At 42.6% G+C, this 24,627-nt stretch overlaps 1 protein-coding gene across 1 annotated transcript; it reads left to right on the plus strand.

The window, feature by feature from the left end:
- Positions 1 to 1,412: 1,412 nt before the first annotated feature.
- Positions 1,413 to 19,192, plus strand: NARS1 (asparaginyl-tRNA synthetase 1). Its single transcript, XM_047086332.1, has 15 exons — positions 1,413 to 1,546; positions 2,592 to 2,671; positions 5,159 to 5,224; positions 5,319 to 5,411; positions 5,498 to 5,587; positions 6,729 to 6,807; positions 8,355 to 8,425; positions 10,538 to 10,624; positions 12,090 to 12,311; positions 12,417 to 12,616; positions 13,034 to 13,169; positions 13,798 to 13,911; positions 16,789 to 16,920; positions 17,215 to 17,346; positions 18,079 to 19,192. The coding sequence occupies exons 1-15, from the start codon at positions 1,504 to 1,506 to the stop codon at positions 18,208 to 18,210; spliced, it is 1,677 nt and encodes a 558-aa protein (XP_046942288.1). The 5' UTR covers positions 1,413 to 1,503; the 3' UTR covers positions 18,211 to 19,192.
- Positions 19,193 to 24,627: the final 5,435 nt, after the last annotated feature.

A 24,627-nucleotide genomic window follows, 5' to 3' on the forward strand; every position in this document is an offset into this window, starting at 1 on the left:
GACACCTTGATTGCAGCCTTTTGAGAGACCTAAGCCAGAGTCCCCAGCCAATCCTTGCCCAGATTCCTGGTCCACAGACATGAGAAGCCAAATGTTGCCAGCTTGAGGGTAATTTATCATATACAACGACAGGTAATTAACACAGCTTCTCTCTGATCACTCGCTTTGGGGGAAGTCAGCTGTCCTGTCATTAAAAGCACTATGGGGAACCCAGCTGGACGAGAAGGCAAGTAGGCCTTCTGCCCACAGCCATACGAGTGAGCTCCGTAGCAGATCCTCCCCTAGCCAAACTTCAGAAGACTGCAGCCCCTGCCCACAGCTTGATTCAGGAGACCCAGAGCCCCAACCCCCAGCGAAGCCACTCCTGGAATTCCTGGCTCTCAGAAACCGTGTGTTTGTTGTTTTAAGCGCCCAAGGTTTGAGGTAATTTGCTTTGCAGCAACAGATCACTAATACTTGTGTGGACAAACAGAAAAAGTTAGCAAAGAGGGAAAGGGAAAGTCCGTGAAATTAGCTGAAGTACTCTTGAAGAAAAGTATTTGATTCCTATTCCCCATAGAGTCTGAACCTATGCACGTTGTTATTTTTAGTTCCTTTCATAACAAAAATAAGTTTTCCTTTGACTCAAGGACAAACTCTGGTATTCCACTCAACAGAGAATGATGACCAATGATGACCTTAGCTACCTTTTTTTTTTTTTTTTTTTTTTTAGTATCTATTATGCACTGGGCAGTGTACTTGTATCATCCTTCCCAAATAGGGAAATTGAAGCATAGACAGGTTAGGGAATTTACCCCAAGGCAGTTAGTAAAAGGCAGAACCAGAATTTCAGCCAGGTTTGAAGCCTTAGTTCTTTCCGCATTATTATGGCCTAAGAGTGATCCTTACAACTTTATATAAAAATATTCATAATCCAAATCATAAATACGTAAGTACTGTACGTTCATCCATTTACGTTAGTAAGTTAAAGCATCTTCATATGTCACAACAGGCAACCCATGTGAGGGCCTCTTCTGTCCCTCACCCTCATCCCCACCTCGTGGCTAGCTCTCAATATATTTGATGACATTAATTCCACAAGCATTCCAACATTTGGGGATACAGAGCGAAACTTCTGGTCTGATTTCCAAAAGGGCCCCAGCGCACCTACAGCTGGGGGCAGAATTCAGCAGGGAAAACAGGCAGGTGGAGACCGTAGGGAAAGGATTGTAGCCCCTCCCCCGGCTCCCGGGTCTAAGCCTCCTGGGAGTTCCCAAGGGAACAGTGCCGAGAGCCCCTCAGCACGCGGGGGCGGGGCGTCGGACCCGGAAGTTGTCTCTGCCCGACCCAAAGATGGCGGCTACAGTGACGCCCGCCCTCATGTCGTATCTTCCTGTAACCAATGCGCCCTGACGCTCGGGTGATTCGCCGGGGCGGCCTATGCGCGTCGTTCTGATGCAACGTCCGAGTCGAGGAATCCTCCGGTGCACGTTGGGGTGACAAGGCAGCAGTGCGTTGCAGGCGATGTCCTTGGAGGTGACCGGGCCGACCGCAGGGATGGTACTAGGTGAGCGGGGATCGGGGACCCCAGAGTGTGTAAGTGGAGCGATGCCCCTGCGTGGGGCAGGAAGCTAGTTGCAGTGGATTGCCTGGTCCCGAGTGGGCGGTCCACCGCTATTTATTCGTGAAAGATGGGAGCGAGGGAGGGGCCTGGACCCCCGCTGGGTCCCAACTCGCGGAGCGGGGCCCGGCTCCCCGGGAACCCCCAATGTCCGGGGACTGCGATGGCGGCAGCCTCGGACCCTGCCCCACGGCGAACCATCTCGTGATTCAGCTGAGACTTGGGCACTGCGAGGCACTGTGAGACATCAGAGTAATCCCCAAATATGTAAGCTCTTCCAAGAGATCATCCCGAAAGGACTTGTGAATGCTAATTCGCTTTCACACATCCTCATTTATATTGAGATTTCCGGGGGACCATATGGTGCAATAGAAAAAGGAAGACAGAGACCTGGACTGATGTCACTGTTCACACTCAACTAGTTATAAGGCCTTCTGCAGTTTGTTTAAGCTCAGAGCTTCGGTATCCTTTAAAGATCAGACGGAGGTGGTATTTATTTGACATCTGTGCACTGTCACTGGGATATCTGTTTTGCATGTGTTATTTCGTCCTCCGTGCAGCCGATCAAGATGGGTATCATGTTTTCCCTCATTTCATAGACAAATAAGCTCAGAAAGGTTAAGTGAATTCCCGAGGATCACCTGGCTTTTAAAGCACAATATCCAAGATTCCAGTCTGGTTTGGCCAACTCCAAAGCCTTTTTTTGTTTTGTTTTGTTTCGGACTCCAATAGATACAGACGCAGTCTCACAAATTAGAATCATCAAAGTTCATTTTGAAAAGCCAAATTTGTAACTAGTGTGTTTTTATGTGATGTCACTGAAATAAGGGAGTGGGAAAGTAATTATGATACTTCTTTTGGACTGTGGTAATTTTTGCTTATCAGTTGCTTGTTCTGTTCACAAAGGTAAAGAATGGATGAAGTAGTTACAGTATGAGGTGACTAATAATTATTGGCCAAGTGAGTAACTTACTGTCCTTTTGTAAAACAGAGCTCTATGTCTCGGATCGAGAGGGAAATGATGCTACAGGTGATGGAACCAAGGAGAAACCTTTTAAAACAGGTCTAAAGGTAGCGTCTCATTAGGAAAATGGCTTTGTGTTTATTAATGACTTATGTCTATTGCTCTGTGAGTTGTCAATGATTTTATTTCAGGAAGTAGATTGTTTTTTAATTTTTTTTATGTTTATTCATTTTTGAAAGACAGAGACAGAGCACAAGCAGGGGTGGGGCGGAGAGAGAGGAGGACACAGAATCCAAAGCAGGCTCCAGGCTCCGAGCTGTCAGCACAGAGCCCGACGCGCGGCTCGAACTCACTAACCTCGAGATTGTGACCTGAGCCGAAGTCGGATGCTCAACCGACTGAGCCACCCAGGCACCCCAAGAAATAGATTTGAAGAGAATTTTCAGGAAAGAGAAAATGAGGAATGTATACAGCTGTGTAGCTTTAAGAGTATTGGATGAAGAAGGTTTTAACCTTAATTTGAACATTTTGAAGAGGTGTCTTCTTTTTCTTTCTTATCACCCTGAGAGAGAACATGCGAAACTCGAGGATTTTTAGATCATGAGAAATAATAGTACGTTAGTAAATTAGCATTCTGTCTTCACTCTACAGACTCCTGAATCACGGAGTGTCTGTTCTGAGAAACGGGTCCATTCTTAGTGTACTAATACAAATTAGATTCTTTGAGTCTCAGGACTCAGGATCACATCTAGATTCTAGTGGTAAATTCACTAAGAGGCCTCTTGGGAGATTAGAAGAAATCTGGGCATGAATTTCATGTGAGGGAGGCTGAGTCATAACTTTTAGAGGGAAGTCTTTCATTTCCAGGTGTTTTGGGGTGATTCCTATGGCTCCCCAAAGCTGACAACAGTGTTTAGGTGAATGTTTGCAGAATGTCACTATTAGCAAAAGTGTGCCATTCTAATTTGGGGAATTAAAGTTTGGGTCTTTCAATTTCAGTGATAAAAAAAGAGCCATCAGTAGAGAGTGTCAGGTAGCAAATTCCTAATGATTTACAAACATCTCTACAAAGTCTGATTATTAAAAAGAATTCCTCCTCTTGGATGTTTTTAAAAGATCTAGGTTCCCTCCTCTGCGATGATCATTGAGTTGGGGTTAGCGTTAAGACAAGATGAAAATTATTTTCCAGGTTTGGAAACTAGACCTTTAGTTTTTGTAAGCTGTAGATCCTGTACCTGGAGAGACTAATTTGTTACATTTCGTGGTTGACTGAATCAAGTAATATAAACTATGAAATCTAAATGACACAGCAACACCTGATATGTCTTCATATTTATGAAAAGAGGTGTTCTACATGGAGGAATTTTTCAAATTAAATGAGGCTTATTTAGCCTTAAGGTTCTCAACCATTGTTTTTGTTTCTGAAAGAGTTTCAGAAACAACTTCCTTGATTTCTTAATGAAGATTAACCATTTAGGTGTAATCTGTGACTGTCTTTTCTCCTCTGTCGTTCTCCGTATACTTCCTGCTGGTCCCCACAGCCCCTTAAAATCTGTTTCTTCCAGTCTGCCTTATACTGGGAAACTGTATACAGTTGATCCTTGAACAACACACCCCTGCAGAGTCAAATCTGTATATAGCTTTTGACTTCCCTAAAACTTAGCTACTAATAGCTTCCCGTTAAGCAGAAGTTTTACCAATCACATAAACAGTCAACACATATTTTGAACGGTATATGTATTATATATGGTATTTTTTAAAAAAGTAAACTAGAAGAAAGAACATGTTAAAATCATAAGGAAGAGGGGCACCTGGATGGCTCAGTCATTTGAGTGTCCGACTTTGGCTCAGGTCAGAATCTCACAGTTATAAGTTCAAGACCCACATCAGGCTCTCTGCTGTCAGCATGGAGCCCGCTTCAGATCTTCTGTCCCCCTCTCTCTCTCTCTCTCTGCCCCTCCATTGCTTGCACTCTTTCTCTCAAAAATAAAAATAAACCTTAAAAAAAATAAAATAAGGAAGAGAAAATGTACTTACAGTACTATACCGTATCTGTGGGAAAAAATCTGCATAAGTGGACCCACTCAGTTAAAAAAAATTTTTTTTAATGTTTATTCATTTTTGAGAGGCAGACTGTGAGCAGGGGAGGGGCAGAGAGAGAGGAAGACACAGAATCCAAAGCAGGCTCCAGACTCTCAGCTATCAGCACAGAGCCCGACGCAGGGCTTGAACTCACAAACTGTGAGATCATGACCTGAGCCGAAGTCAGACGTTCAACCAGCTGAGCCACCCAGGAGCCCCTGGACCCACTCAGTTTAAACCCGTGTTTAGGGGTCAACTGTAATGTGCAACCGAACTTGCTAGAATTTTTGTGAAAGGACCTGAGCACTTCTACTTTAAGCAAAGTGTTTTTAGTACATCTGACCAGTCATTCTATGAACATTGACTTTTGGCTCTTGGGGCCTGTATGCTTTTCTTCCTGGCTCTTGATTATGTTCTAGATAGCTGAAGTTGCCTCATAATTAGGATGTTATTTTGATTTCAAATATTGTACAACGTTAAAGCAATTTTCTTTTTCTCCCTTCCCACCCAAGGCTTTGATGACGGTAGGAAAAGAGCCCTTCCCCACCATTTACATAGACTCACAAAAAGAAAATGAGGTAGGTGAGCTAAAAAACTCAACAGAATTACATTTTATGAATAAATTTGCATCAGAACATGGAGGTCTTGAAAAAAATATGTTTTTCTCTCTAGAGGTGGGATGTTATTTCTAAATCACAGATGAAGAACATTAAAAAAATGTGGCATAGGGAACAAATGAAGAGTGAATCCCGGGAAAAGAAAGAGGTGAGTCATGACTTTGCGACTGTGAACGGTTTTGGGGTTAGAATACTAGAAACCGTGTTAACAGATTGCTTTATTGTTAAAATTAGGCAGAAGACAATTTGCGAAGAGAAAAGAACCTGGAAGAAGCAAAGAAAATTACCATCAAAAACGATCCAAGTCTCCCAGAGCCAAAATGTGTGAGTGTGACACGTGTTGTCCCAAGTATCGTGGACTTCCCACGCCAGACTGTCAGCTCTGTGTCTGAGGGGCGTGCCCCATGGTCTGTTCCTTTGCACCATTTACCCTTCCTTGCCTTTTAGAAGGCGTAGAGGGAAATTACATTTTCGAGTTATGAGGCTGGTTCTCCTGGGGTTCGTTTTATTATAAAGTTTAGTAATTAGGTGTTGAATGGTTCCTGCCCTGCCTAAAAGCTGCCTAAGTGTCCTCCCTCCCTACCTGTCCATTTCCTCACCATAAAATAAGGGGTCAAAATCCATGATTTTCAATATTACTTTTTTTAATAGTGATGTTTCTTTTTTAATATTTATTTTTGAAGGAGAGAGAGAGAGACAGAGCATGAGCAGGGGAGGGGCAGAGAGAGAGAGGAAGACACAGAATCCAAAGCAGGCTCCAGGCTCTGAGCTGTCAGCACAGAGCCTGATGTGGGGCTCAGACTCACAAGCTGTGAGATCATGACCCGAGTTGAAGTTGGACACTTAACCAACTGAGCCACCCAGGCACCCCTGTTTTCATGACTTTTTTAAACAGATAAAACATTTTGTGATTTTGTGAATTGTATGCCTCTGTATTTTCTCTAGAACAGATGCTGGGCTGTGAGTGGACATACTTAAATGTCAAGTCGTTCTTGCTCCTGATGAATTTTCCTATTTTTCCTGTGTCCTTAACGATGAGCTGTCTTGGCTGCATTCATGCTCCCCTTCCTGTGCTCCTCTCTCCTTACCCCTCCAAAACAAAAGCTGGCCTTGCTTAGCTTCCACCTTTCGATGTCAGGAGGGACTATGAGGGCAGGAGAGGGCTCTGTGTGGACTGGTTGTTGCTATTATGACTTCATTTCATCATTGCTTATATATCAGTATCTGAGATTCCCGATGTTTCTCAGGGTCAGTTTTACACTAAGAGAAGACTTGGATTTTTTTTTTTTTTTAACCACTCCAATATGGTGAAACTTGTTGGTTCCGACCTGCTGTAGAATGACTGTAGTTTTGTACCATTTGTGAATCTTTAACACTTTTACTGTCATCCGTCTAATAGTAGTGGAGAAGTTGATATGTGGTAAATTACACAGTTGGTCAAATGTTACTGATTTCAATTTGACAGGTGAAGATTCATGCACTGGAAGGATACAGAGGCCAAAGAGTAAAGGTATTTGGCTGGGTCCACAGGCTGCGTAGGCAAGGTAAATGGTATAGCTTTGCTTTTCTCTCTTCAATTTTAAACATCCCTGGTCTTAGGTGAAGGAGAACGTTAAAGACCTTTTCTTGGGGAGAGGGGTGAAATTTTTGGTATTGGAAGCTAGGTTTTAAAAGATGTGAACCATGGCCTTACTTTGTTCTTCTGTAATATGACTATTACAGGTTTAAAAATTACTTAAATGCTGGGGCACCTGGGTGGCTCAGTCGGTTAAGCGTCTGACTCTTGATTTCGGCTCAGGTCATGATCTCATGGTTTGTGACTTCGAGCCCCTCATCAGGCTCTGGGCTGACAGTGCAGAGCCTGCTTGAGGTCCTCTCTCTCTTTCTCTCTCTGCTCCATGCCCCCTCAAAAATAAATAAATAAATAAATAAACATTTAAGATACAAGTTATTTAAAGATTATTTAAATGCTATTTAACGGTAAGCAACCACAGAGATCAGAAGTATCCAGTAAATATTTGTCTACTTGAATTTAATTATTATTTTTTTTTTTTTTAATTTTTTTTTTTTCAACGTTTTTTTTATTTTTATTTTTGGGACAGAGAGAGACAGAGCATGAACGGGGGAGGGGCAGAGAGAGAGGGAGACACAGAATCGGAAACAGGCTCCAGGCTCTGAGCCACCAGCCCAGAGCCCGACGCGGGGCTCGAACTCACGGACCGCGAGATCGTGACCTGGCTGAAGTCGGACGCTTTAACCGACTGCGCCACCCAGGCGCCCCTTGAATTTAATTATTTAATGAAAAGCAGGGGATGTATTACAGGAAGTACAAAGCCAGATCTGAAATTTATTTATGGCAGTAGTGTTGACTCTTATAATTAGTGTATCTGCATTCTACTTCTCCCTTGGCTCTGACTTTCTGCTTTCTCTTATTTTTATTTTTTTTTAATGTTTGTTTATTTTAAGAGAGAGTCGGGCACAAGTGGGGGAGTGGCAGAGAGAAAGGGAGAGAGAGAATCCTAAGCAGGCTCCTCACCATCAGTGCAGAGCCCAGCATTGGGCTCAATCCCACGGAACCGCGAGATCATGTCTGAGCTGAAATCGGGAGTCAGACACTTAACTGACTGAGCCACCCAGGCGCCCCTCATATTATTATTTTTATTACATGTATTTTATTGTAAGGAGTTATCACATCCTTTGGAAATAAGATGGGGCATAAATAAAAAGAGTGATTCTGTGCAGCAATGTTTATGCCCCTCCCACTGAGCACACAGCACCAGGTTATTACAGGGGATGCAGGGGTGAATAAGACCTAATCCCTCGTCTCACATGGCTTACTGTCTTGCTTTCCCATGGTCACGTGGATCATGAGGCTCACATAGGCTTTGGGAGCAGAGTGCAGAAAGTAAAGAACTTTACGAATACTGAGTAGTGATATTACCAGTGGCTGCTTCGGAGGAAGGGGGCCACAAGGGAGGTTTGACCTTTTAACACTTAACCATGGAGTTTCCTTTTTTAATATCAAATTATGAGAAAGTACTTTTATGTGCCTTGAGAACCTTCTGGCTAAATTTTTCTTTCTCACGTTTAGGAAAGAATTTAATGTTCCTAGTGTTGCGGGATGGTACGGGTTATCTTCAATGTGTCTTGTCGGATGACTTGGTAAGTGTTTTTTCTTCCTTATAGCTGAAAATCTGATTATTTTCAGTAAGTTCCTTTACTGTTAGTTTTGGGAATTTTAGGAGCGGTTTATGTATTTTAAACTGTTATTATGGAAAATTTCCAACACATAAAAATAGGAAACAGTACAGTTGACCCTCGAACAACATGGGTTTGAACTGCACAAGTCCGCTTTGCACATGGGTTTTTTTAGAGTATCGTAAGTGTATTTTCTCCTTTATGACCTTGTTCACGACGTCTCCCTTTCTCTAGTTTCCTTTAAGAATACAGTATATAATGCGCATAACATGTAAAATATGTTAATTGATTTTATGTTATTGGTAAGGCTTCTGGTCAACCTTAGGCTGTTAAGTTTTGGGGGAATCAAGTGATAAGTGTATTTTTGACGGTGCAGGGGGTCAGCACCCCTAACTCCCAGATTGTTCCAGGTCAGCTGTATGAGGAAACCTCAGGGGTTCATCACCTAGCTTCGTTAACATCTTCGTCAGTTTCAGCTGCTGTAATAAAGTACCATGGATTGGGTGGCTTACAAACAGAAACTTACTTCTCACAGTTCTAGAGGCCGCTTGTGTTCTGGTGAGGGCCCTCTTCCTGGTTGCAGACTGCCAACTTCCTGTTGCATTTTCACATGGCAGAGAGCAGAGGAGGGGGGCAAACCCTGGTAACTCTTAAAAGGGTGCTAACCCCATGACCCACCCTCATGACCTCATCTCATCCTCATCACCTCTGCGGGGCCTCACTTCCTCACCCCGTGCATTGGGGTGCAGGATTTCAGCATACGAATTTTAGGGGTACAAAAACATTAAGTCATTAAGTAATGACTAATGTGTGGCCAGTTCTGGTTTTCTACACCCCCCGCCCCACTTTTACTCCCCAGACATTGTACCATTTCATATAAATATACTTGAATTTGCATCTCCAAGAAAAAAAATTTTTTTAAGTGCATTTATTTTTGAGAGATAGAGACAGAGCATGAGCAGGGAGGGACAGAGAGAGAAGGAGACACGGAATCCGAAGCAGGCTCCAGGCTCTGAGCTGTCAGCACAGAGCCTGACACGGGGCTCGAACTCACAAACTGTGAGATTGTGACCTGAGCCGAAGTCCAAGGCTTAACCAACTGAGCCACTCAGGAGCCCCCCCCCCCCCCCCCCCCGCCCACCAAAATATTTCTAAGATAACCATGCTAATGTTATCACAACTTCCTAAAATGAAGACCACTCCTAATTGGTTGGTTTGAATGAGAACCCACACCAGATCTATGTATTCCTTTGAGTTGATGCGGGTCTGAAATCTCAGTCTGTAACCATTCTTCCTTTTTCTTTTCTTCCTCCATCCTCACTCCCTCCACCCGCCCCCCCACAACCAGCCCTTGCTGTTTATTTGTTTGAAAAAACCTAGCTGGTTGTCTTGTGGAACTTGTCCATTCTAGATTTGGTTGGTTGCATCCTGAGATGCCATTTAACATGTTCCTCTGTCCTCTGTATTTCTTATAAGCTTATCAGATTCAGGTTTTTGGGTTTTTTTGTTTGGTTTGGTTTAGTTTTGTTTTGTTTGTTTGTTTTTGACACAGCTACTTCCTGGGCGAGGCTCTGCTCTTTCAATCGCATCACATCACAAAACACATAAAGACACATGTTGTCTTTTTTTCTATGATTTGATGATAGTGAGTTGAAGTGTTGATAGCCTGACCCCTCCCTTATAAAGGTACTTGTCACTTTTGTCCTAATGATTTTAGTAGTATCGACGATCATAGTCTAGGTGGACTGTTTATTATTTCAACAGTCTGAATTTTAAAGAAAAAAAATGGACTGTTCAGGTATTTTTAAGAGATGTGGGCTACTGTCGTTTCTGCATATATATGTGTATAAAGTGTCTATTTACTTCTGTATGTTTATCTGTAAATAGATGGATCCTTCCCCCACAAAAATAGCTATTAATAGTAGATATTAGTACTAAATACTAATGGCCGTATTATTTTACCGGTTTTAGACCAGGTAACTTCTATGTAAGTAATCCCCTTAGCTTTCTATGCATTGGAACATATATTTTTACGTAAATATGAGTCAATAAATTTGAGCTTTAATCTTTTTACAGTGTCAGTGTTACAATGGAGTAGTCTTGGCCACCGAGAGTAGCGTTGCAGTCTATGGGATGCTGAATCTGACCCCAAAGGGCAAGCAGGTGAGTAGATTGAATTCCTCACTGGATGAATAGGTGGTTGTTTGTTCTCCAGTGCTTTTCTTTTTGTACTTTCTGTATTTGGGAAATAAACCCGCTACTGTGATGTCCTTGCTAAATTTAACATCCCTTTACCTTTTCCAGCGAGATATGTACACTGTACATCTCACATGATACAACAAACTCAGGGATTTCCAGTCTTACAGATTTCTTAAATAACCTTCAGGGGCCATAGTAAAGCCACTTTGCTACGGATGTGTGAATAATTTTTCAGCAAGGTGGAAGTAAGAGCCATCTCCCCAAAAAATTTTATGAGAGGACAGTAACCTGAATCTGAAATTTTATGAACAGAATTTGAAAGTCTCTTTTAGAAAAAGTGAACTGTAATTCTGATAGAGAGTTGTTCTCCAGCCAACAGGCCCATAACCCACACCAGTTACAGCTACTTGTTGGTAATAATCGTTCAGGTAATTACTGTGGTTCTGCTTGCTGGCTGGGAAAGAAAACGAACGAATGTGGCATATTAACCACCAGAGGGAGCCCCTAGAGTCTTCCTGATAGACTAGAAATACCGATAAAAGAGGGTCTCCCGGACTTCATGTAAAAGAACCTACATTCAGAATAAATATCTGATTCAAGTTCACTGACGTAATGTCATTTGCAAAACGGAGTAGTCGTTATGATGTGTTACTTGCTCTCCAGGGTTTGGCACCAAGATAATTACATATATTCCATGATGCCTGGCTTCTAAAATGAATTGCTATTAATGAACTTATTAGGGAGAATTTGAATTTCTGTCATATATCTGTTCCAAAGAGAAAGAGCTTTTGGTAAAATCTTTGCATTTAAGGAGTTTTTTAATATAAGTAAAGTGTTATTTTAAATTATCGGGCAAAGGTGAGAAGATACGCTGGCTGGTAATGGTGGTTAGTACTTACTCCAAGTTGCAAGATTATCATTTATTTTCTAGTTAGTGCTTTTCTATTTTGTTTTTATTTTTTATTTATTTATTTATTTTTTTTTAATTTTTTTTTTAACGTTTTTTATTTATTTTTGGGACAGAGAGAGACAGAGCATGAACGGGGGAGGGGCAGAGAGAGAGGGAGACACAGAATCGGAAACAGGCTCCAGGCTCCGAGCCATCAGCCCAGAGCCGGACGCGGGGCTCGAACTCCCGGACCGCGAGATCGTGACCTGGCTGAAGTCGGATGCTTAACCGACTGCGCCACCCAGGCGCCCCTCCTATTTTGTTTTTAAATTGCATATTTACTCTGAGAGGAATATTAAAAATATCAATGTAAAATTGAATTATTGGGTCTTTGTGATTGGAAAAGTAGGCTAATACTGATGAGGTCTTAGAAATACCAGGTTACCAAAAATTTTGACATAAATTAAAATCCTCAATAATGTTAGTTTTTTTGTCTTCTCCTCTCTCTCCTTTCTCCCCACCCCTCTTTCTAAAATGTAGGCTCCCGGTGGCCATGAGCTGAGCTGTGACTTCTGGGAACTGATCGGGTTGGCCCCTGCCGGAGGAGCTGATAACCTGATCAACGAGGAGTCGGATGTTGACGTCCAGCTCAACAACCGACACATGATGATCCGGGGAGAAAACATGTCCAAGATCCTGAAAGCACGTTCCGTGGTCACTAGGTGCTTTCGAGATCACTTCTTTGATAGGGGATACTATGAAGTAAGTGTGTGTTCATCTTTTGTAAAACAAACGATACCTTCTGCCATTTTTACACTTGAATGGTGGCACTCACTAGCCTTTATTTACGCCTTTCCATTGGAACAGGTTACTCCTCCAACGTTAGTGCAAACACAGGTGGAAGGTGGTGCTACGCTCTTCAAGCTGGACTATTTTGGGGAAGAGGCATTTTTGACTCAGTCCTCTCAGTTGTACCTCGAGACCTGCATTCCGGCTCTGGGAGATGTGTTTTGTATTGCACAGTCATACCGGGCGGAACAGTCCAGAACACGAAGGCACCTGGCTGAGTACAGAATTGTCTTTTTATTGTTATTTAAAAAGAATATTTTTAAGAACGTATGTTTAGAGAAGCAATCTTTATGTAGGAAAATGATGACTATGTAAAAAAAAAAAAAAACTGACCTATTAAAAGGGTATGTGGAAGGCAGTTCAACAAATTAATGGAAGCCATGTATGGTTTTGCCTCCTAGGCCAGAGCTAGCTTTGGGCTCTTCTTTCACTTGGCCTTGATCCTTTATAAGGGATAAACAAATCACTATTCCCAGAGGAAAGAAAGGGGCCCTAAAACTAAGTTGCTGAGTTGGGAGTTGGTTAGTGGTGCTGGAATTGCACATTTCTGGGCAGTTTTGCAATGTTAATGTCCTTGCTTGGGAGAAACTTGGCAGAAAAGAAGAGTGGCCCCCAGCTAGTGTCTTGTTCTTCAGATACACACACGTGGAAGCAGAGTGCCCTTTCCTGACCTTTGAGGAGCTCCTGAATCGATTGGAGGACTTGGTTTGTGATGTGGTGGACAGAGTCTTGAAATCACCTGCAGCAAGCATAGTGCGCGACCTCAACCCGGTAGGAGTACTGTTTTATGGACATGCAAAATCATAATTTTTTTTTCGGAAAGTAATGAAGTCTTCACCATCAGTTTTTCTAGATTTAATGATGTGAGCTCTGAAATAACTCACTGTTTATGTGTATATATACACACACACACATATATACATATGTATACATATATATGTATATGTATACATATACATACATATGTGTGTGTATATACATATATATACATATATATATTTTTAAACATACGATTGGTACATAGCTTTATTATTAGTTTCAGGTGTACAGCATAATGATTTGATATACAATTTGTTCTTACGATGCAACCTTCTAAGATCTATTCTCTTAGCAACTTTCAAATTTATAAATCGAGTATTGTTAGATATAGTCCCCTTGTTGCACATTATATCCTCAGGACTGACTTATTTTATAACTGGAAGTTTGTACCTTTTGACCACGTTCTCGCATTTCTGTACTTATATTTTTAAGAGAAACTTTGATTCCATTTGTAGGAATGTCCTCGTTGTTTGCTAGTCTGAAATAACATTTTGCAATAATGATGAACAGTTTTTCTTAAAATGGAGCTTTTAGTGTTACTGCTTCTTCACATACACTGTATTTTTTATTTCCGTTATAGAACTTCAAGCCCCCCAAACGGCCTTTTAAGCGAATGAACTATTCAGATGCTATTGTGTGGCTGAAAGAACACGACATAAAGAAAGAAGATGGAACTTTCTATGAATTTGGAGAGGTATGTATTGCTTTCTAATTGTTGTTTCAAAGGTGTCATTGTGAGTAAGTGGATTGCTACTCTGGTTATTTAACCAGTAATGCAGGAGGCATCTGCTTCTGGTCAAATAAATGGTAACAACAGACCCACCTCCTCCCTGGGGTTGTTAGGACTCAGAATCCGCAAGTGTAGAGTAAGCCTTAGAACGGTACATTTCTGTAGTATTCAATAAATAGCTGTCACATCTTCTCTTTTGCCTCTTTCCTCTTCTTCCATGATCAATCCATGGTCTAGATTTACTCTAGTGGTAATTCTCAAGACTAGTGGGAGGCTTCAGAAAGGTGTAAACTTTAAAATTACATGCAGGGGGCGCCTGGGTGGCTCGGTCCTTTAAGTGTCCAACTCTTGATTTTGGCTCAGGTCATGATCTCACGGTTCGTGAGTTCGAGCTCCACGTTGGGCTCTGCACTGATAGTGTGGAGCCTGCTAGGGATTCTCCCTCTCTCTCTCTCTCTTTCTCTTTCTCTTTCTCTCTCCCTCTCTCCCTCTCTCTCCCCCTCCCTCTCCTTCCCTCTCTATCTGCCCCTCCCTCACTCATGCTCACTCTCCCTCAAAATAAGTTAATTAATTAAAAAAAATAAATGGAATTACATACAAAATATTGGTATGTTTATGTTCGTTTTATTTGTCTGGAGAAAGTAACCTGGCTCTTTCAAAGAGGATTCCTCTCCCAAAAGAATATATTAAAACTTTTCCAGGTGGAGAAGAGTCAAAGAAAATAGCTGTTGTTTGAAATGCAAACCAAGAGAGCAGGGTAAGGTGGTCTTGATGGGGAAGGTGGTCTAGTGTTTCAGATAAACTGGGAATGTATATTAGAGGTATAGATTGTTAACACTATTAAGTCCTCTTCCCTGTGCATTTAATCATTTCTTACATAGTATTTGCAAATCTGTTTTTATAGATAAAATTTGAGTATTGCTATTTAAAAAAATATATATATATATGAGTAGCTACTGCTAACTAGAGTTTTGTTTCATTTTTGGAAGGAATTTACAGAGAGGACAAACAGTATATTAGACCTCTATAAATTACTTCTAGTGTTTCAGTTGGTGGTGTATAATAACAAAATTTTGGGGCCGCCTGGGTGGCTCAGTAGGTTAAGCGTCCAACTTTGGCTGAGGTCATGATCTCGTGATCCGTGAGTTTGAACCCCACGTCAGGCTTTGTACCGACAGCTCGGAGCCTGGAGCCTGCTTCGGATTCTGTGTCTCCCTCTCTCTCTGCACTTCTGCCGCTCATGTTCTGTCTCTCTCTCTCTCCCCCTCTCTCCCTCTCCCTCCCTCTCCCTCAAAAAATAAGGAAACACTTTAAAAAAATGTTTGTATTGAAGATTTGAGAATCGTTATTACCTAAAACTTAGCAAAGTAGTGTCACAAAGTTGAGTGGAAAGAGCACAATGTTTGGAGTAAGAAGCCCTCCAGGTGGGCTTAGCTCCCACCTGTGTCCTTACTGCTGAGTAATGGGAGGCCAGTGACCCCACCCCCTGGTTCTTTATCTCTACTGTGGAGGTAAGAGCAGCTTTGCCATGTTGTGAGGACTCCGTGAATTGAATGCTTTGAGGCTCAAAAGGCCCTCGAAGCTTGTCAGCTTTTATTGTACGCTGATGTCATCCCGTACACATGAGGACACCAGAGTACATACGTGGTCCTCCAACTTTTTGGAATGTGCAGTAAGACCATTTCCTCCCGGGGGCGCCTGGTGGCTCAGTCGGTTAAGCATCCAACTTCGGCTCAGGTCATGATCTCACGGCTCGTGAGTTCGAGCCACGCGTCAGGCCCTGTGCTGACAGTTCAGATCCTGGAGACTGCTTGGGATTCTGTGTCTCCCTCTCTCTCTGCCCCTCTCCTGCTCGCACTCTGTTTCTCTCTCTGTCTCTCTCTAACATGAATAAACGTTAAATTTTTTTTTTTTTTTAATACCATTTCCTCCCAGTTAAATCTCACTCTAGTAGGTAAAGCAGACGAAAGCTGAGGGACCAGTATTATCCAACTCATCTCCCATTTCCTCTCTTTACTTTAGAGGGCACAGGCCTCCCGGGACTGGGGCTTGGTGACCCCTGTGCCAGGTGATTGCTAAGCTCCAGTTTGGCTCTTAGGTTAAACATACCAATGAGTCTTGTCCTGTTCTCTCGGTCAGTTTGTACTGAGACAAGACTTTACAGGTTTAACTTGAATTTATGTGTGGTTTACCCAGATGATGTTTCGAATGAGAAGCAGATTAGCCCTGTTCTTCATCATCTAACATTTCTCGGCCAACTATTCTACGTGCGGTTACGCTTAGGAACTTGATACTGGTTATTTGTCTTACGACTCTTGTCTTCCTACCATTGAAGCCACATAGATTTATTGTAACAGGAAAAGAAGTACAGATGACAGGAGAGTTTAAAGATTAGTGTTATTAATAACACACTGTGCATAGACCAGTGATATTCTGGAGCATTCACTGATGATCTTATGCCATATGGGACTAAGCGGACCATGTTTGCTTCAGAGCTAGACGAAACTGGCCCCTGAGAAAAGAAACTGAACAGTATCTAGTCACAGTGATAACGACTTGAGTGGTTTGGTTTTCGTCTCTCAAGCAGCATGGCTCTTGAGATGTACTGTAGAAGGAAGCGGATCTTTTTGCGGTTGGTTTAATAACTGCGTGTGAGTTTTTAGAATACCTTGATTGTTTTTGAAAGAAACTGTTGCTTCCACCCATGGGTATGGGTTGTGGATGGGTGTGTATTCTCTGCTGTGTTGCATTCATGAGATAAGGGCTGCTTCTGGGTGAGAGCTGCCTCTGTCGTGTTGCCTTTCGAGTAGTAAATGTTAATGAAGCCTTGTTTCACCGCAGGATATCCCAGAAGCTCCTGAGAGACTGATGACGGACACCATTAATGAGCCCATCTTGCTATGTCGATTTCCCGTAGAGATCAAGTCCTTCTACATGCAGCGATGTCCTGAGGATTCCCGCCTTACAGAATCTGTCAGTTTGTGATTCAGATCATAATTTTGCTCCTTAAGGGGGTGGGGACTGCCACTGGAATAAGATACAGCTCATGGCAAATGCTGCATTATACATCTAGAATGGCAATATTTGAAGAAGTGGGTTTTGTCTTCTGATTGGGTTTAACATTTCTTGTTAAATTACAGGATTTGAATATTACATCCGTAGTGCTCTGTTAGCTGTAAGAGCTTCATTGTGGTTTTCCTTGAAACTAGAGCCGTGTCATGACTGACAGCTTGGTAGTAACTGCATTTTATTTACTTGTTTTTAAAGGTGGATGTGTTGATGCCAAATGTTGGTGAGATTGTGGGAGGCTCAATGCGTATCTGGGATAGTGAAGAAATGCTGGCGGGTTATAAAAGGGAAGGGATTGACCCCACTCCCTACTACTGGTACACAGATCAGGTAAGAACAGTTTTGTTTTGGTTTTTACACTCTTAAATGTTTTCATTATAATAGTTCTGTATAAACTGAAACCTAAAAGGCGAGAAGTCAGTGTGGTACTTTGGTGTTTGAACGAGCTATATTCAGCTTGATGTTCTAATAGTGTGGCATGGGATTATTACTAGTTTTACCGTTGTCCAATAATACGTGCACTTCATTTGAAAAGCTACTAGCTGCTGGCCTTGTCACTGCTACTAAAATTTTAAAAAATTGTTGTTAGATTCTACCAGCGTCTAGGCTAGCTTTCATTTCCCTCTGATAAACAGAGACGTTGACTTAGTTTAAAAGTTTGAAATCTCTTCTTTTCAGGGTGACACTTAACCCCTGGTTTATTTTTCATACCAAATCATTTCTACACACGTGGCCTATGAAAGCAAATAGAATAAGAGTTCAATTCTTGGGGCGCTTGGGTGGCTCAGTTGGTTGAGCGTCTGACTTCGGCTCAGGTCATGATCTCACCGTTTGTGAGTTGAAGCCCTGCACTGGGCTGTGTGCTGACAGTGCGGAGCCTGCTTCGGATCCCTCGCCCCTCTCTCTGCTTCTCTCTCTCTCTCTCTCTCTCTCACAAATAACACTTAAAAAAATTAAAAATAGAGTTGAATTCTTAACCACGATAAGTGAACTCATTTCACAGTAGAAAAATTTTAATATCTTAGACAAAATTTTAAACATCTGTTCTTTTTTTTTAAACAGAGAAAATATGGCACATGTCCTCATGGCGGATATGGCTTGGGCTTGGAACGATTCTTGACCTGGATTCTGAATAGGTATCACATCCGAGACGTATGCTTATACCCACGATTTGTCCAGCGTTGCAAACCATAACTGATTCCTCCAGAAACATTAAGCAAAGAATACAGTTTATGAAAGGAACAGACTGCCTCTTTCAAAAAAAAAGCCAAAATCTTCCCTTTTTTATTCCATTCATGTTTATCTATTTCTTTTTTCTCTACCACCAAAAGCAATCCAAATCATTTGAATATCACGTAACATCCATATTGTCTTTGGTTTTTTTTGGTATTGTCATTTAAAAAAACAATATCCATCAGAAAGTTTGGGGGAAACATGTGGCATGTAACACTACAGTTATAAATCCATTTCAGCATTTTTATCTAATTATAGGTTATAATTTTTGCCTCATATATGCCGCATATATACTTAAACAGGTTTTAATTATGGACTAAGACATTCCAGTAACTTAATCGTTTCGTCCTGTTAAGTGTAACTGGAATTCTTTAATTTATGTCATTTTATTGTATCCGTGAGTTAGAACATCTTGGGGGAAAATTAACAGTGTGGTGTAAAAATCTGCTAGTATTAGAACAATGTGATTCAGTAATAGATACTGGAATCAAACACACTTTTGCATTGGTTATTAATCTTTTCTAATTGTGTAGAGCTGCTTATAATTCTGAAGCATATGAATTGGTGTGGAAGAATTTGTAAAAATGGAATTGCCCTAAACAATTCGAAGTTACGGCAAAAAAATGTTTTTTTTTGCTTCCTAGCGTTAGGTTAAGCTAAAGAGGCAGTGAGCTTCCCTCTTTCCTGGTAATTTCTAAGTAATTAAGAATAAATAAATTCCAAAAGAATTTGCAGCTGGAATCTTAATGACAATTGTACGTGGCTGTCTGAGTCTTCCCACACCGTGTCTTTAGATCTAATCTGTGTTACCTTATTAACTCCTAGGCAGGCTTATTGAATGCCTTCATTTCAGATTTGGTTAATTTCTCTCCCAAAATGCATGTCATGTATTCTCAATAGGCTGTATTCCCAGCAATCAATAAATGGACACACATAAAAACTATTTGCTGGCTTAATTTTTCTAAAGCTGAACATCTCAGTCTTACATTAGTTCATGCCTTTTTCATTTTTGTCAATCTTTTTATTTTTCATAATGTGTATATGGGAAGTTAGATATTACCAAATTTAGTAGCTTTATTAAAATTGCATAATAGTGAAGAGGAACAAGTTTTAAAAATTAGATGTGGGTTCTAGTTAAGTTTTGTAATCTTTGTTATTTTTGGACACATTAGATTATATCCTATTTTGCAATTAAGTGAAATGGCAGATAGAAATGGGGCATTTATAGTATATTTGGCCTGTGGGGTGCCTGGCCTACTCAGTCGGTTGTGTCTGACTCGATTTAGGCTCAGCTCATGATCTCCCGGTTCATGAGTTTGAGCCCACATTGGGCCCTGCACTGACAGTGTGGAGCCTGCTTGGGATTTTCTCTCTCTCTCTCTGTCTACCCCTTCCCCACTCATACACATGCATTCTCTCTCTCTCTCTCAATCTCTCTCTCTCTCTCTCTCCCCTCCTCCCCCCCACCTCCCACCCCCTCCAAAATAAATGAATAAACTTAAAAAGATATATCGTATATTTGGCCTGTATCTTTAAGTAAAAAGTACTTGGAAGAAAGTGAATGAGCTCTGACTGGATTCAACTAGGCAGTTCATTTGATCAGAATTTGAGGAAGAGGTTGGACCCAGTTAGTGTAAATTTTAATTGTGTAAATGAATGGAGAATTTTGAATGCTGAGAGAGAGCTGTGGGATTAGGTGGGGATAAATGCGTCAAGGTCATGGTGACATCGGGCCAAGAATCTGAGTGTGGCGAGCAGCAAACCTCATGCACGCGGACGTTCTTCCCTTGACCGTGTAGTTGTTACTGCCACCTGGTGTCACAGCCCCATCCTGAGGCCCCACCGTGTGTCCAGCCACAGACACCCAGTTCCGAGTTCCTGTTCCTGCGGGACTGTCCTCTCACGGCTCTTTCCTGACGTGGCTCTTTAAGTTGATTCTTCCCCCTCAACCCCCTTTACCTTTGCTACTTGTGCAACAGGCCCGCTTGAGGTTTTGGAGACGGACGGGAGGCTACTCGGCAATTCAAACGACTTTGGTATTAACTCTCCCTCTTGTGTCTGGCAGCCGCTTGCAGCCACCCAGCTTTTACCTTTTTGCTCAGCGTCTCCCTCCCCGCTCCGCACCTGCTTGCCTCTAGCATTTACTAAAACTTTCTTCTTTAGTGTACAGGGCAGTACGACCCTGTCAGAAGCAACCTTCCTTCCCACGCACTGGAATCACTTGGGGACCTTAAAAATGCCGATGTCTGGGTCTTATCCCAGACTAATTGAACCCAAAGTTCAGGGTTGGGTCCTGGATGTCTTTCAGAAGCTACCCAGGTGGGGCTTTTGGACAGCCAGATTGACCATCACTGAGTAGCTCCCTGCTACTTTTTTTTTCTTTTTTTTAAGCTTATTTATTTTGAGAGAGAGAGAATCCCAAGCAGGCTCTGCACTGCTAGTGTAGAGCCTGACGCGGGTTGCGAACCCACGAACTGTGAGATCGTGACCTGAGCCAAGATTAAGAGTCAGATGCTCAACCAACTGAGCCCCACCCCCACAGGCGCCCCAGCTCCCTACTGCTTCTAAACGCAACCTTAAGCCTCTCTTACTATCACTGTAGGTGATAGTAATTTAATTATTCGTATCATTTAATTATCTCCCATTAGTCACTGTAGTTGAAAGGGGAAAATTTGGGTAAGGTCGAGGCTGTTCAATACCGGCCCATGGCTACAAAAGCACTACATGTGTTTCCATTTAGCGTTCAAGGCATATTGACAAGTTCTCGAAGTTAGGACAGCTGCCACCGGTGCTGCAAGTAGGGCTTTGTGTCAGGCCACGCACTGTCCTGTGCTTCTGTCCTCACGGTAACCTTTGGGTAATTTGTATTAACCCTAAGACAATGGCTGAGAAAGGTTAAGGCACGTGCCCAAAGCTGCATGGTTAGTAAGTGGCAGAATAAAGTTTTAAACTCCCAAATTTGAAGTGTTTTAAAACTTAGAATCAGCACATTTCATTCAACCCTTCTAGAAAAAACAAAAGGTATGTACGTCATTATGTCCAAATACTATAGTCGTATTGGTAATCACTGGTCAATTAAATGGTTTGGTTTCTTATTCTGGAAAGTTTCTTTCTACCTCATGAAACGTTACTAATGTGATTAGTGAAGAACATCAGGTAGTCATAGTTCCATCTTCCCACAGAAGCTTCTGGAGCCTCTGTCTGCTTTAGTCTCAATTATCCACCCTCTGTTCACGGAACACAGTTATCCAGAGTTGTCTTTCACAGTTCCCTTTGCCTTTCCGTGTCCGACATCCTATTTCTGTATCGGACATCTTATTTCCAGTATTTTATGTTTCCCTCCTGGGTTACTTCCTCATTTTGGTGGCACACATTCTCCAGTAGTTTATTGAGGAAGGCTGTGGGGAGAGTAAATTCGTTGAGACCTTGCATATCTGGACACGCTCTTGATCTATCTTTGCACTTGAACCATAGTCTCCATATTAAAATGTGGGCCAACAAGCACGTTTCCTTCAGAATTTTGAAGTCCTGACTTCCCGTGTTGCTACTGAGAATTCCCAAGCATTCTCACACCTGGTCCTTTCCATATGACCTGTCTTTTCTGGAAAACTTGCCCCCAGTGTTCCAAAATTTCGTATTTCTTGGGACTTTGCATTCATTCCCACTGGATGGTTGACCAGCCCCTTTTACATCCAGAAAATCGTGCCCTGGAGCTGTGAAGAAGTTTCTTAAGTTGCTTCATTGAAAGTCTCCCTTCTGTTTTGTTTTTGTTTTGCTTTCTTTCTAAAACTATTATTCAGATATAAGGCTTTTTAAGTGTTCTTTTTTTTTAAAGTTTTTATTTTGAGAGAGCAAGTGAGCAAACATGTGTGAGCGGGAGAGGGGCAGAGAGTAAGAGCGAGCGAGATGGGGCACCTGGGTGGCTCAGTCAGTTAAGTGTTTGACCGGCTCAGGTCATGATCTCATGGTGTGTGGGTTCGAGCCCCGCGTCAGGCTCTATGCTGACAGCTCAGAGCCTGGAGCCTTCTTCCGATTCTGTGTCTCCCTCTCTCTCTGCCCCTCCCCCGCTCATGCTCTGCCTCTCTCACTCTCAAAAATGAATAAATGTTGAAAAGAAAAGAAAGAGTGAGAATCCCAAGTAGGCTCCAAGCTGTCAGCGTGGAGCCTGATGTGGGGCTCAAACCCATGCACTGCAAGATCATGACGTGAGCTGAATTCGAGAGTTTGACGCTCAACCCACTGTGCCACCCAGGCGCCCCTAAATGTTCTTTTATCTTTTTTTGGTGGGGGAGGGGGTTTGGTATTTTCTGGAAGTTCCTCAACTTTTTCCCAGTCCTTCTATTGAGTTTTTCATCTCTTAGCAGAGTAAAGGATGAAAAAAATTTTTTAATTCTTATTCTGACCTCAGAAAGTTCCATCTCTAAGGTCTCTATTCCAAATTTTCTAACTGCATCTTCCCTGTTTCCTCCATATTGTTTTCTTCTACTTGGCTGGGTGTCTTTTTCCAGTTAGAGGCTCTCCTCAGTTGTCGGGTAGTGCTTCATGGTTACCTGCCGAGAATTCCAAACAGGGCTGGAAAGGCTTCCAGCGTGTGGGTAGATGTGCACCTGCTCTGCAGTGCACCTGCTATCTTCAGCCCAGAGCCCTGGGCGGCCTCCCAGCAACCTCACCTCCAGCCGGCTGCTGCAGTTGGGGGGATCTGGGAAGTCTGACTTCTTTATCCAACTTTCAATCCGTCTCCTAGCATCCCTCTCTCCACCCCCACCCCCAGAGCCACCTGGTAGCGCCAATCCTGAGCCGCCTAGGGATTCTGTCGTGTGACTCTCGATGGTTCTTAGGATGGCCAGCTTAGGGTTCTTGGGTTGCTAAGTCATTAGCCATTTATCCATCTGCCTTCCGGGTCCCAAAATTCTGTTGCAGTGGTTCCCTTTTCTCCCCACTCCTTCTAGGTTTGCGCTTGAAACCACCAGCACTGTCTCCTGTCTCCTACCTGTTCTCCCCACCCCACGTGTCTCGCGCTCTGTAGCCTGCACACCACTCGCTCAACTGTTTTCCTCAGTGCACAGCCCCCAGCAGGCTCCGCTTCTCAGGGACCGTCACGACTATCCCCAGTCCGTGAGCCCCTCAGCTTTTAACTCTTAGTCCTTCCCTCACCCTGTGCAGTGGTGACGTGAATGCTTTGCTCTTGGGTACTGTGTGCTTTTCTGCCTCCGTGGCGTCCCCTCACGTTGAAGACATTCCAGTTCCTCTCTTCTTGTAAGTTCTGAGACCACTTGGATGAAAAAGCATTCCTTCCTCCTCTCAGCCTGAAGTCATCACTGACTTTTATCCGGGAAACCTCTGGTCACCTCTAGCTTCCCCGCGGTAAACAGATCGATTTATTAAATAAACATAATTCCCTCCACCTCCCAAATCTCAGCTGAGTGTGAAAGGCATATCTCTAGGCATTAGAAGCAGAGGGCAGGGAGGTCTGAGGGTCTCAAAGCCAGGGCTTTCAGGTTCGGGTTGAGGGTTAGGGGGAGAACTGAGCCCAGATAAAGACACAGGGAAGGTGCTTTTTAAATATATTTTTCTTAAATATATTTTATTAAATATATAATTAATATATTATTATATATTATATAATATTGTATATCAATATTAATATTTACTGTCTTATTGAATATATATTATTAATATATTTTATTAAAATATAACTTACAGAAAAGGTCATATATCATAAATGTGCAACTCCATGAGTTTCCACAAAGTGAATGCATTGTGTACCCAGCTCCAAGAATGCCCAGACAGAAAGGTGGAAAAAGGGCAGGACCCCTTCTTGCATGAAGCAGGGCCTCAGGGCTGGTTCTTCTGTGAGAAGTGATCTAGAAAATTGGCCTTGGGACCCAGAGAAGGACAAGGAAGGCTGCCATCTGCTCAGGGCTCTGCATAGGGAATGACAGCTTCCTGGAAAGAGTCAACGCCCCTGGTTTTTACACAACTGCCAGGAGCAGGAAAACCAAGCTGAGAAATGAACACCCACCCTGTGTAAGACTGGCGGGATCCCTGGGTCCTGGCAGAGTCAAACCAGAAAGTCTCTTAGGGATCCTTCCACCACCCAGGGAGCAGAGAACTCTCTGGGAAAAAACACTCTGACCCATATGAACTTAAAAAACCCCACAACCCAGAGAAGAAAATGAACGAATTTGGTCACACGGCAAGTGTCTTAATACTGGCTAAGGAGCTCCCATCTATTTCCCACACTGCAAAGTGAACCTTCTGAAACACTGTGGATCACTGTGCTAAAGGGAGATGGCTCGGGGGACCACAGTGTTTCGTCACCTACAAAGTCCTGCATCAATCGGCCCAAGTTTCTTGCCGCTTACCCCACACGCTCTG

Source organism: Lynx rufus, unplaced genomic scaffold (genome assembly GCF_022079265.1).
Source record: "Lynx rufus isolate CCGP_SWC_20201006 ecotype Redwood Valley unplaced genomic scaffold, mLynRuf1.p SCAF_20, whole genome shotgun sequence".
NCBI classification, from domain to species: Eukaryota; Metazoa; Chordata; class Mammalia; order Carnivora; family Felidae; genus Lynx; species Lynx rufus.